The sequence below is a fragment of the Bos javanicus genome, chromosome 19 (assembly GCF_032452875.1).
Source record: "Bos javanicus breed banteng chromosome 19, ARS-OSU_banteng_1.0, whole genome shotgun sequence".
NCBI classification, from domain to species: Eukaryota; Metazoa; Chordata; class Mammalia; order Artiodactyla; family Bovidae; genus Bos; species Bos javanicus.
Window position 1 is genome coordinate 64,510,181 of NC_083886.1, and position 13,877 is coordinate 64,524,057.

The following is a 13,877-nucleotide window of genomic DNA, read 5'->3' on the forward strand; positions in this document are numbered from 1 at the left end:
GGGGGCTTCCGTGGAGGACGTGGGGCCGGTCGGTCCAAGTCTCCCCGAGGACTCCGGGGCAGCCCTCTAGACGCCCCCTGGTTCCGCCACATTTTCAGGGGCTTCCCACTTCAGCGCATTAAAAACGACTTATCCAAAAGCCAGACAGGGCCCCCTGTGCCACCATTTCAGGGTTCAGGATGGAGTCGGCGCCCCACAATGGTGGCTGAATAATTTTCAAAACTGAAAATTAAATGTTGGCTTGTAGTAAATGAACATAATAGTTAAGAGATACCAGACCGGGTTTCCTCCGTGTCCAGTCTGCATATCTGCGTCTGCCTCTCTGGGTCCAAATCTCACGGCGGAGCCAGGGGCTGGCTTCAATCCTCCTGCTTTCTTTTGGATTTGGGTCCTGACTTCCTGGCTTGTGAGGAGCGTGTAAAGGTCAGTCAGGTGTCTGCTCTGAGGGTGCTCCAGAGATGACGGTACTCCTGAGATGACGGTGCTCCTGAGGTGACGATGCTCCTGAAGTACCTGCTGATGCAGAGGAGGATGTCAAGCATCATTTTCAGCGGCCGCAATGGCGCCCTCGTGTGGTTATGGCCCACACAGCATGTACGTCTTGGTGGCCTAGAAGCTATCAGTCCAGTCCGGTCACTCAGTTGTGTCCAACTCCTTGCGACCCCGTGGACTGCAGCACGCCAGGCTTCCCTGTCCATCACCATCTCCCAGAGCTTTCTCAAACTGTATGCTGGAGGAGTTTAATGTGCAGCAGTCTATGGCGCTGCAAAGATCTGGACACAACCGACAACTAACACACACACAAAACGCAGTGTTTGAGAACGGCACCTCCTGAAGTGGAGCTTTCTTGATGTCGGTGAATCTGCTGGGACTTGCCTGGTGCTCAGTGGCTAAGACTTCAGCTTCCGGTGCAGGGGCTGCAGGCTCAGTCCTTGGTCGGGGAACTAAGATCCCACATGCCTCTTGGCCAAAAACCCAAAAGCAGAAAATAGAAGCAATATTGTAACAGATTCAATAAAGACTTTAAAAATGAGCCACATCAAAAAAAATCTTAAAAAAAAATTGACAGGTCTGTACACACATTTCCCGCACCCACCCCCCCACCCCCGTGCCGTGTGCCCCGATGTTCAGGTTGCCCTCCGTCTGCCTGCAGGTGATGCTGGCCGACCGGAAGGGGACAGAGGAGCTGTACGCCATCAAGATCCTGAAGAAGGACGTGGTCATCCAGGACGACGACGTGGAGTGCACCATGGTGGAGAAGCGGGTCCTGGCGCTGCTCGACAAGCCGCCGTTCCTGACGCAGCTGCACTCCTGCTTCCAGACGGTGGTGAGGGTCCCGGACCTGCCCCCGCCCCCCACAGGGTCATCGCGCCGCACCCCCAGCCTTCCTCCCGGGAGAAGACAGCAGCCCACATCCTCCTCTCCCAGGCAGACTGGGTACCACTGGGGAATTCAGGGCATCCCCTGCTTACAGACTTGGCATTCATTCCATTTGATTCTGTGAATGCTTCTGTCAAAGGTTTTCTTAACACACACCGGGCAATGTGTTAAGGCTTAGAGATACAAAACAGTAGCTCACAGTCCTGGCTCGTTAAATCCTGGTACAGCTGCCAAATTGGCATCAGAGCATCAGGAGACCCATGTCCTAGAAGAGGATGTTCTTGGGTAATGCACACGCAGGGGTGGTAGTCTGGCCTGTTTTGTGTGGATGGTCCCTGAGCTCTAAGAGAGGCTTTATAAAAAGAATATTATTTTGTAACACAAGAAAATTAGATGATTTCAAGGTCCATAAATGGTTTTCTCGGGACATAGCCTGGCGCCTTCACTAACCTGGCATCAAGGGCTTTCTGACTACAAAGGCACAGCTGAGTAGTTGCAAGACACACACAAAGCCTAAAATATTTCCTGTCTGGCCCTTTACAGAAAAGGTTTGCAGAGCCCTGTCACACAGGTTAACTTAAGAGAGGACAAAATAATTTCCACTAATCAGCCAAGTCTGGGGCATGGTGCTTGCAGGTAACCTACAAGAAATACAAACACTTAGATGTTTATATGTATATGTGTGTGTACTATACGCCGCACCGTAGTGAGGCGTTCCCAAAGGCAAGCTCTCCATGCCTCAACGGCTGTCCTGAACATGTGGCTCGGTGATCGGCAGCCGTAACTGTAGTGACGGGGCCGCAGCCTGCAGTCCGGAGTGGATGGGGGGCCGCAGAGCCAGTCCCGGCCACCAGGGGGCAGCCAGGCGCGGGCAGCCGAGTGATGGTCCGTCTCCCAGCCCCTCCCGGTAGCGTCCAAATGAGAATCTAGCAATAGGCAAAGGAGAGGGAAAAGCCCCAGCCGGGATCCTGTTACCCGGGTTACACTGATTAAGCTCTGGAAAGCTACAAAGCAGAGAAATAAAATTGAAATTAAAGTTCATAACAGGAAAGCGAGGGATTGAGGCTCCCAGCGCCCTTTCCTGGCTGTTGGCTCCAGTTCTGTCCTTTTTTCCTCCCTGCGCACCACTTTAATGTTTAATAACCTCTGTGAAATGGAGGTGTTTTCTGGAAGAGAGCAGAGGCCAGCGTTTACCTTGTGCTGCGCTGTTATCTCCCTCCTAAGCCCCCTCCACCTCCCATCTGTCCCAGTGTAATGTCCTTATAAATGCGCAGACTCACGGAGTTCTATGACATGTGCTTCGCGGGCCAACACGTAGCGTGTCAGCCAGAGAGAAAGTCAGAAACAGCATTTGGGCGAACGCGGATGCAGAGCACCGATCGGCCTCCCCACACGCAGCCCCACCCACGGCAGACGACCCTGAGGTCTACGGGGTACAAGCCCCCCGACCCATGAGGTCTGCTCTCAGACACGTCTGGGCAAACACATCAGCGTCCATCACTGCACTGCCAACCGCTGGTTAAAGGATTGGCCCGTGTGGACTCCTCACGCCAGCCCCAACTTAGAAATGAATTCTGTGTGTAGGAGAAAAGGGTGGAAGGTTCGAGGCCGTTTCCATCATTGGGAGCATCTGTAACCAGAGGAGTGGACAGGGCAACCGAGAGCTGAAGTTTCAGGGCTATGTCGTGACTTTATGTTTCCTGAGGTCCTCACACAGCGGGGCTTTTTACTAATTCTTTCTTGGGGGGAGAAAACTGTGACGGGCTCCGCCGGGCAGACGTGCCAGCGCGGCCCACGTTTCCCCAACGAGAAAGCAGACCGCGGACTGGAGCGGGGCCCCCGGTCGCGGAGGAGCCCGCTCACCGGTCGAACCTCGGCCCTCAGGACCGGCTGTACTTCGTCATGGAGTACGTCAACGGCGGGGACCTCATGTACCACATCCAGCAGGTCGGGAAGTTCAAGGAGCCGCAAGCAGTGTGAGTAGCTTGTTAGGTGCTCTCAGCGCGGCCGGGGGTCTGGAAGTGGGGCTCCGCCCAGCTTGGGGTGAAGCGCTGTTACCTCCCCGGGGCAGGACGGTCGGCAGGGTCCGCCTGCGCGCGTCCCACGGAGACCTTCATTCTTCCTGTAGCTGGGAGCTGCGGGGAGCGGGGGCGGGGGTGGAGGCGGGCCCCGGGGGCCTGACAGCATCGGGGGGCTCCCGGCCAGAGGAGATGGGAGGGTGGGGGGCTGGTGTAGAGGGTACGGACAGTCTGCAGAAAAGGAGTGAGCGACCTTGGAGCCCCGGGGGCATCAGGAGAGGCGTCGCGCGGGAAGGGAACCGGGCCTGGGTGCCGGGCTGACGCCCCCGTAGGCTTGGGAGGGGCCCCGTCCAGGAGGAGGTCAGGGGAGGTTTCAGTGGGGTGCCCGCACCTCCAGGCCCGCAGGCAGGAATCCACGCGGTCAGAGAGACGCGGGCTCCAGGGAAGACCGAGAATCTAGAGGCGGGAGCGTGACGACCTGGAGAATCAGCCCGTATTCCAGGGCCAGGAGGTCACGGGTAACTCAGAGAGGCAAAGCTCTTTCACCCCCATTGGAGATGTGTAGTGCCAGGAACCCCAGTTAATCACCTGATCAAACGTCCATCGGGCTCCAGCGGACGTTCAGTCTAAACAATAAACCCTAGCCGCCCTGGCCCACGTGGGGTGAGCCGGCCTGGGGAGACCCACCAGACGCAGAGCAGGGCGTTCTTGGGGGCTCGCTCAAAACAAGGGCAGCGCTGCTGGTTTCTGCTTTTATTTTTCCTTTCCGTTTTCAGAAAGCCCTCCCCTGACCCGGTCTCTTATGTTGTCAGTTACAAAGCATTAAAGCAAGTGAGTGGCAGAGCTGAGCCTGAGCGCTCAGAGCTGTCGCAGCCGAGGGCAGAACAGCCTCTCTCCATCGAGAGGAAACCCGCGGGCGTCCCACTTAGGACCTTCAACTGCATCTGTGTTGCTGGAAGGTTTTATATTTTAAAAATACAGAAAAACGAGAAAGCCACAGGAGAGTCACCTGTGACCCCTTCTCTCCTCCCCACCTCCCCCCGGCACTCAGAGACGGCCCCCTGCTGAGAGTGTGGTCCTTGTCTTCAGGGGTTCTTCCTCCGCTCCTGTAAACACACTCATGTAAACACGTGTGCTTACTGAAGCCTCGCGAGAGTGCTGTTTGCACAGGCAGAATCTTGTGGCTTCTCGGGCTTCAGGAACTAAACACAAAGCAGATTTTAAAACCTCCTTCAGTGTTTATTTGGAGTTTCAGAGATTGATCCATTAACAACTCTGAAGCCATGGCTGTAACTCCTTCCTATCATGAATTATTTAAAGGGTGTGCCAGGTATGAACTGTGGCCTGGGTCCCACTCCCCCAGCGCCCGGGGTGAGGGTGTGGGGCTGAGTAAACCAGCCCCAGAGTTCCGCTCACACTGACCTTTCTCTTCCAGGGCAGACGTGTGTTTTCACACACTACCGTATTCTGTCCTTAAGGGGGAAAATGGAGATTTGCTCAGTCTACTGTAGCCCTGACACAGGACAGCCTGGCAGACAGCCACTCTTTAAAAGATTGTGCTCGAAATTTCTTTTAAGCAGTAAATTACCTGTCCACCTGCCCCAGACAAGAAGGGCTTGTTTTCAGGCAGGTAATAAACCTGCTTCACTGATTTTATCAGCTGTGTCATCCCTTGGGGAACTGGGGTCATAAAACCGCAGAAGGTTGGAGCTGCCTGTAGGGCAGTGCTGGTCTCTGGCGGTCAGGGTCTCCCTTCCTGTGCCATTTTGATGCCTGATCTTGAGGCAGAAAGTATCCAGGAGGCCAGAGGGAACAAGCCGGACGCCTGACAGACATTTTCTGTTGCAGGTTCTATGCGGCAGAGATTTCCATCGGGCTGTTCTTTCTTCATAAAAGAGGAATCATTTATCGGTGTGTATCGAGGCCCTGCTGCCCGCAGCACAGAGGCTTTGCTGGCCCTCTGGACTCCATGGGTGTGTGCTTCTGTTGTGGGGAGAGGGGCTGTCAACATGGAGAGGACAATCCTCCCTACCCCGTTGTGGAGACCTGCTGGGACCCACCGTTCTCTGCAGCCTCTGGGCAAATGTGGACCAGCTTCTGGTTTCTGGATCTCAGAGACAGCATATCTCATTTCTGCTTCTGCAAGAAAATGAGCTTTTCTTTCCCCTGCCAGCTCCCTCCTCTGCCTTTCATGTAGCGTGAGGGTCGGGGACCTGTGAGGGCTGAGTTTCTGCTAGTGATGCTCAGCAGAGGAGCGTAGGTGCTGGGGCGGGCGGGGAGAGGGGGGCCGCCGGATCCGGTTCCTGCCGTTGCTGGTTACAGTGAAGGCAGGACGTCGGCCGGCACTAACCGGAGAGTGACCAGGACACGGCGCAAAATGGGGGGCCAAGTGAACTCTGCGGTGGGTCTCAGCCTGCAGTTTGCACCCCGGTGGGGGAGCCTGAGCCCTCTGGGTGGGGCACTAACAAACCAGGGAGTGCGGGGCCCTCGGAGCTGCTCAGCTGCGTCTCCGGAGATTCACCTGCAGTCAAGGTGGGAATCACTGTCTCCATCACTCGGTCTGATTTATTAAGTATCTGCTGTACCCTAGGTGGGCTTCACAGGTGGCACTAGTGGTAAAGAACCCGCCTGCCAACGCAGGAGACTTAAGAGACACCAGTTTGATCCCTGGGTTGGGAGGATCCCCTGGAGGACAGCATGGAACCCACTCCAGCATTCCTGCCTGGAGAAGCCCATGGACAGAGGAGCCTGGTGGGCTGCAGTCAGTGGGGTCACACAGAGTTGGACGGGACAGAGGCGCCTTGGCATGCACACCGGTACCCTAGGCACAGCGCTGCCTCCAGAGATGGAAAATCGCTAAGTGGCAGGCCCCGCCCCAGCTCCCCCAGGCCTGTAGGCACGAGGCAGAGCGAAGCGGTTTCGTGCAGAGGGACGCTGATGGCGCCTGCTTCCTTGCAGGGACCTGAAGTTAGACAACGTCATGCTGGACTCGGAAGGACACATTAAGATCGCGGACTTCGGGATGTGCAAGGAGCACATGATGGACGGCGTCACGACCAGGACCTTCTGCGGGACCCCCGACTACATCGCCCCAGAGGTAGGCCCCTCGCTGCCGTGAAGCACGACCGCTTGTGGGGTGTGGATGGGATCCAGCATCACCCGTCAGTGTGTGCGGAGCAAATACAGAAGCACAAAGCACGAGAGCCCCGTGCACACGGCAAGGACACGTCCTGCTTCACGGAACTTTTGTTTCTGTTACGCGTATGTGTGAGGTGGGTGTGTGGTAAATGCATTTCTTACAGTCACAGGCAAAGGAGTGTAAGAACCACCATGGGGTGGAGAAGGAGGGACCTTGCTTGGAGGGGCTCCGTGTGGAAACACAGGCTCAGGGGTGGTTCCAATGATGGGATTTTAGCAAAATCAGAGTGATTTAATGTTTTGCTTTGTTTTTTATTGAAGTATAGTTGATTTATAATTTCGTGTTAGTTTCAGGTGTACAACAAAGTGATTCAGTTGTTATAAGAATATATTCATGTTCTTTTCCATTGTGGGTTATTATAAGACACTGAATGTGGCTCCCTGTGCTGTACAGTAGGTCCTTGCTGATTCTCTGTTGTGTATAGAATGGTGTGTATCCGTTAATCCTGAGCTTCTAATTCGTCCCTGCCCCCCTTTCCCTTTTGGTGACCACCAGTTTGTTGTCTGTGTCAGAAAACCAGAGTGATTAGCCCACCAGACACCATGCTGTTTTATAGGTAGTACTTGGGTCTCCAAAGGTGACCCCGTGTTAAAGAACCCGCCTGCCTATGCAGGAGATGCAGGTTCCATCCCTGGGTCAGAAGATCTCCTGGAGAAGGGAATGGCAACCCACTCCAGTATTCTTGCCTGGAGAATCCCATGGACAGAGGAGCCTGGCGAGCTGCAGCCCATGGGGTCGCACAGAGTCAGACACGACTGAGCGACTAAACAGCAGCAAGTGCCCTCAGCAGCACCCGGGTGTGGGTCCTGGAGTCTCGGCCGGGACGAGCACACCCACGAGGCCCGGCACAGCGGCTGCAGGACTGTGTGTTGCTGGCAGGGGCCGTGCTGCTCTGGCTTTGTTATTACACACGTGGAACGGTTTTCTTCCTATATTATGAAGCTTCCTGCATGCCAGTGACTGGGTGGGTTACCACCCTGGGTCGCTGTGTAGCCCACTTTCTGCCCTGTGGACGGCACAGTCCCTTCCCCACTGAGCTCCGGCACGGGGCAGGTGATAAATTCCAAGTTAGGCCAACCTTCAGCTCTTTGTAGAGCTCTCATGTTAGCTGTTGGTGACGTTGTGGTATTTATTCAACATGCTGCCTTACGTATTTATCTTTGAGGCAGTAGCGAGGGCAAGACATGAGCTTGGAGATCTGACCAATGTGAGCGCCAGTCCAGACTTTATTATTTATAGGCTATGGGAGCTCAAGCAAGTGACCTAACCGCTCTGAGCCTCTGTTTCTGCAGTGGCAAGTCAGGGACAATACTGTGTTCCCTGCAGAGCTGCTCTGAGAACTACAGGCGCCTGGTACAGTGTTTGTGCCCGGAACCCTCTGTCACAGCCATTATTCCCAAACGGAAGCCAACTTTTATTCCTTTGTCAAGGCTTTTTTTTTTTTTTTGGCTTGTTATATTCCTAGTTAGAAACATAGGCTTAGAATATTTACCTAAAAACTTAAATTCTGAATTACATGTCCAATTATTCTCTTGATCCTTAATTTGCCTAACCTCTTTACCTGCAAAGAACCACACTTTAGTTTCTCCAGGTATATCGTGAGTTTAAATATTTTTCAAATATGAAGGATAAAGAAATGGTACAGAAAAAATACGCCCTCTGGATGCAGTATTTATTCTGGAGGCTTCTCCTGGATGACATGGATTAAACAGGCTGTTATTGTGAGCTGTGCCAGCTCCAAGTACCACCCACCAGATGCTGCCAAAGCTTGATGGCAGGGAACGGCAGCAGTTTGAGGGATCAAGGTGGCTTTGAGCTTCCTCTCCATCAAGACCAGGTCTCTGCTGATGAAACAAACAGCTTCTCATGTTCAGTAATGCCTCGGCCATCTGATATCACCAGGGATGAGAGCATTCCACTTAAATGAAATTTCCCAAATAATTGAAGTTTGTTGCCTTTTTCCCCAAGGTTCCTCGTTGTATTAATTTCATATAGCTGCTATATCACTACCAGCTTAGAGGATTACAGCAGTACAAATCTATTCTCTTATAGCTCTGGAGGTCAGGAGTCAAAATTCAGTCTCATTGGGTTACTGTGGAATTGCTGACAGGGTGACTGTCCCTGCAGCAGCTCCAGGGTGACTGTCTCCTTTTCTAGCCTCTGGAGCTGGTCCTCAGCTTGTGGTTCCCTCCTCCACCGTCTATGCTGACAGCATCACATCTCGGAATCTCTGTCTCTTCCAGCCCCAGCCCTCCAGCCTCCCTCTCATCGGGACCGTTGGGATTGCACGGGCTTCACCCAGATACTCCAGAGTCATCTTCCCATCTCAGAATCTATAACTTATCCACAGCTGCAAAATTTCGTTTACTAAGTGGAAGTAGCGTGTTTACAGATTCTGGGGGTAAGGATCTCTGAGGGAAGGGAGTGTGGTTCAGCCCACCGCCTCTCACTAAGTGATACCTCCTTCCCCCGCCCGAGTGTACTGCTAACGTATCGCGGTGACGCTGAGCTTCTGTAAGCCTGTGCTCTTCGGTGTGTATGTTTTTTTAGTGCTGTGCAGCGTGACCACGTGTCAGCTGATGTCTCCAGCACCCTGTCCAGGTACAGATCGGCTGGCCGCCACAGCAGCTCCCCTGTCGTCCTTTCATAACCACACCCACCCGCTTCCTGCACCCCACCCATCCCTGACCCCTGGCAACCACTCTTCTCTCTTCTGTTGCATAATATTGTCATTTCAAGAATGTTATAGGATGCAGTCATACAGTATCATCTTTTCGGATTGGCTTTTTCCTCTAAGCACCTTCTAGAACCACAGTCATTATTTTGGAACACTGCTTGTACCACTTGGTCAAGTTACTTAAACACCCGAGGCTTTAGTCTTCACCTGTGAAGGGGCGTGATAATGTCCACCTCATGAGGTTGTCTGTAACTGGAAAGTTGTTGCTCCTGGCATTGATTTTCTTCACTTAACTCACATTGGATTGTAAGCTTCCTGCTGTCTTCCTGCTCACTTACTTGGGACAGTATAGACTAGGTTGACTTGGAAAAGACACTTTTGAACTGAGCTTGATTGCCATTTAAGAGATCGTACCTGTATGGTGCTGGCCATGTCATGCTCAGAACTTGAGGATGTGCTGTCAGAAGGAGGGATGCTAGGAACATCCCTCAGAGAGAGGGATGCTGGGAATATCCTTCTGATATATTCCCAGGAATTCTGGGAGTATCCATCAAAGAGAGTAGAAGCTGGGAACATCCATCGGAGAGAGGAATTCTGGGAATGTGACATCAGAGAGAGGAGTTCTGGGAACATAACATCAGAGAGAGGGATGCTGGGAACATCCTTGAGAGAAGGGAATTCTGGGAATACTTTCAGTGGGAGGGATGCTTGTAACAAGGTGTCAGAGAGGAACTCTGGGAACATGATTTAAGAGATACAGGCTGGGAACACCCATTGAAGAAAAGGATGCTGGCAACAAGCTGTCAGAGAGGGATTTGTGGAAAACTAACTCGGGGCCCTTACTACACCCAGGATCACATGTCTGGCCCCAGATTCCCTCAGGTCCTGTCACCCTTCATTCCTCTCCTTGTTCCCACTGTGGAAGCGACGATAAAGGGGCGCCCACCATTTCTCCAATGTCCCCTGTGTGCTGGGCCCTTCTTTCTTCTCCTCGTGACAAACCCCAAAGAGAAACAGAACCACAGGCCCGTATTTCAGACAAGGTGACTGAGGTGGTAAATGATGGTCTGAGGTGACATTACTACAAACTCCGGAGTCCAGCTGCTGCCCCTGGCTCCGGCTATCTCCACCATGGGAAACCGCTCGAACCCGGGCCGTTTGCACATACAGAGAGCATCCTGCAGGCCTGCTGTGGGCCTTCCCCAGGAAGTGCTCCCCACTTGTGGTGGAAGAGGTGACACAGATGGAACCGGATCTACACCCAGTTTCCACCTGACTCTCTTTGAGGAGTAAGCCGCACTCCTTGGGCAGCTCTGTCAGGAATGACTGCCTGTTGTTGTGCCTTTTGCCAGCATTTTCTTTCTGTGTGTCCAGGAATTGGAATATTTCGCTCAAGGAATCAGTGCAGGGTATAGAAAAGACCATCTAGGTTCACAGTCTGTGAATTGCTCAGAGGTGAAAATAATCCTGTCCTCTGTGTAAACCTTCCTGTCAGGCAAAGGCCACGTGATTATCTTAGGTGGCATTTTCCTTAACAGGCAAAGCGGAGGCTTAAATGTTTGTGACTGTTTGTTCAGAAGCCTTGAAATGGTTTTTGTAACATCTCCTGAACCAGTGAAGATGAGCAGAGGCAGAAAATGTCACTAACACACGTTTGCAGCCGAGATGGACACCCACGAAAGGGGCCCAGATCAGCAACTAGCTCCTGAAGCTGATGTTACTGCGACTCTCTGCTCTGCCATAGAAGGAACCCTTCGAGGTCAGCTAGAGTCCCCCGAGGCTTCATCTGGACCTCATCCCCCACCTGAAATTCAGCTATCCTGGCCGGCGAGATCCAGTCAGAGTCAGGGGCCTGCCGGCGCCGACTGGACCCAAGCCCCGTCGGCTCTGGCCTAGGCAAGAGCCAGGCAGTGTCTGCGGGCCCCGGCTGCAGTGGGGGCGAAGCCTCTGGAAGGTGCACAGCGCAGAACCCTTCCTCACAGCCTGGTGGGGCAGGGACATGTAGCCCCACCTCAGAGGGCATCACCCACGACGCAGGGACCCTCTTCTCCGGACCAAGCCCTGGGAACACAGCTTCTGCCTGTCACACTTGAAACACGACTTGGGGGAGGCAGTGGTGGGGTTTGGAGCCGAGATACTGAGCACAAAGCCTGTGTGTCCTCTGCACGAACTGCATCTCCAGAGAGAGGAGGAAACGCCCCGAGGGAAAGAGCCGCGAGGTGATACGGACCACGTCTTCTGGAATGTCTGAGGGGCGCAGTCACGACCAGACCCTTTCGTCTCTAAGGCAGTGAGTCAGGATGGTGCCCAGCTGCAGACCCGGGCAGACCCCCGTCCCCCGCCAGAAGCCAGGCTGAGCCTGCAGCTCGGAGCCCCTCCCCTCGGGCATTCTCCCCGCTACGGCCCCGTGGGGACGGGGCAGCCCGAGGGTCTGACGCGGAAGCCGTTCCTAGTGGGCCGCTGCCGCCTGGAGAGCTCAGAGCCGCGGAGGAGCCCGTGTTCCCCTGGGCACGACAGAGGGGCCTGCAGCCCGGGTCACTCCTGGGAGGAGAGGCTTGCAGGCAAGCCCACCCCACCCCCCTTCCCCGGCCCGCCAGCTGCCCAGAAGCGCATGTGCACACCCGTCCGCTGGCGACAGGGGCCGGATGGATTCCCTCCTGGGGCCTGGACTCTCCTTTCAGCCCTGCACTGCCCGAGAGCTGCCGGAAGTCTCCGTTTTTATGTAAAGTACGTCTGATTCTCCTTTCCCTTCCTCCACCTGGGCCGGCCTTCCCCTCCTGAAGCCTTAGCTGAGATGTCACCTGTGGGAGGTCCTTTCCTGGCCACCCTGGTCCAGGTGGCAAACCTCCTGCCTCCCCACCACCCCCGCATCCCTGGTCCCTTTGGTGGCACAGGTCACCCTCTGATGGACCATATCACGTGCTCCCATATTTACTTATTTCTTTGTCTCCGACTGAGCTCCATGCGGCAGGACCCTTGGCTGCTGTTCAATGAGGAGTCCCTACCCCTACCTGGGAGTCTGGAGCTGCCGTGGCCAGCAGGAGGGTGTGGGGTGATCACGGGAACAGAGTAGGGACGGTGGCCTCGCGGCTCCCCTCATCCATGACTGGGGACCCCCGAGGGTCTGAAGGTGGACGGGAAGTCAGCCCAGGAACCCAGATGGCCCAAGAGGCCAGAATACCCTCCTCCCTGGAGATGCCTCCTGGTCTCTGGGAAAAAGTCGTAGAGTGAGGGAGTGAAAACAAGAGCATCTGAAAGGCAAATGAACAAGGACCTCGTTTGGTGCGCGCAGGCGGGCAGCCAGGCAGTAAATTAGCGCCTGCCAGACGGAAGAAACGGGAGAAGAGATAGAAGCAAGTGAGGGGTGCAAGGCTCCTCTGAGGTCGGGCTTGTGAGCGCAGACCCCACACCAACCAGGGCGCACGGCCTCGGAGAAAGCCCTTGATTAAGAAAGAGAAGGATAAACCGGAAGGCGCTTCTTCCCATCAAAGGCCGATTTCCCTCCGTGTCAGATCACGGTCCAGCGACTCCAGCCTCACCGGAGACGATGAACCACCTGCCTGCCTCCCGAGGAGAGGCTGAAGAGCCCGGGCCAGGCGCTTTGGAAGGGAGGGGGTCTTCCTTAAACTGCACGGCTTGTCTCAGATCTTTAGAGGAGTGATGTTGCTTGTATTACCTCATACTTTGTCTCATAGTTTTTCTGGCATCAGAGCTGAATGGGTTTACCAGTTCTCTGGAGCCTTGGGCCCCTCCTGTGATGTTGTCCCTGAGAGAGTTCAGCCCGTTCGTCCCTCCCGTCTCCCTCCCCTCCCCCACGCTCCCCCCTCCCCTCCCACGCTCCCCCTCCTCTCTTCCTGCCCTCCTCTCCCCCTCCCTCTCCTCTCTCCCTCACTCCCCTCTCCCTCGGCCTCCCCTACCCCGCCCATGCTCCCTCCCCCTCTCTTTCCCCTCGTCTCCCCCAGAGAAGACCAGCTCCTTGTGCATCAGCCATCCCTGGGTGGATGACCTGCTGAGTGGAGACGCATTGACCTCCTTGCTGCTACTGCTGCTGCTGCTAAGTCACTTCAGTCGTGTCCGACTCTGTGCGACCCCAGAGACGGCAGCCCACCAGGCTCCCCCGTCCCTGGGATTCTCCAGGCAAGAGCACTGGAGTGGGTGCTGTTTCTCCGTTGACCTTGACGTCGGTCTAATCTGCAGACTCGGTGCTGTTGGCCCTGTTTTCCAGATGATGAACCAGAGGGGCAGAGGTCTGTTTATTTCCCCGTGGCCTCAAGTCCTCCGCTGGCCGAACTGGGCTCTGCACTGGGGCTCCTCAGTCCCCCCACAGCGGCTGCAGTCCCAGCCGGAGGCCACCCGGGGATGGACAGCTTCCCCCGTCCAGACCCGGCTGTGTCCTCCGAGCCGGATGCACCGACGCATCGTGACTCTGGAATTCTGTGGCTGCGCTCGTTGGCCCTTCCATTGAAGATGTGTTTAAATCTTTTAAAAATGGGGCCAAGATCACTGAATTCCTTTTCACCTTTTACGTGGCAAAACTGCCCCGGGCCGTGGGGAGGAGCAGGCAGGCATCTGGGCAGAGATGGCGCGCAGTGTTCCCGCTGTG

At 54.9% G+C, this 13,877-nt stretch overlaps 1 protein-coding gene across 3 annotated transcripts in view; it reads left to right on the plus strand.

The window, feature by feature from the left end:
* Positions 1 to 13,877, plus strand: part of PRKCA (protein kinase C alpha) — a 302,229-nt gene that overhangs the window by 258,199 nt on the left and 30,153 nt on the right. For all 3 annotated transcript variants that reach the window (XM_061393059.1, XM_061393060.1, XM_061393061.1), the window contains exons 10-13: positions 1,154 to 1,327; positions 3,265 to 3,356; positions 5,247 to 5,309; positions 6,357 to 6,495. In XM_061393059.1, the coding sequence (XP_061249043.1) occupies positions 1,154 to 1,327; positions 3,265 to 3,356; positions 5,247 to 5,309; positions 6,357 to 6,495 (468 nt within the window). The remainder of the gene's footprint in view (positions 1 to 1,153; positions 1,328 to 3,264; positions 3,357 to 5,246; positions 5,310 to 6,356; positions 6,496 to 13,877) is intronic.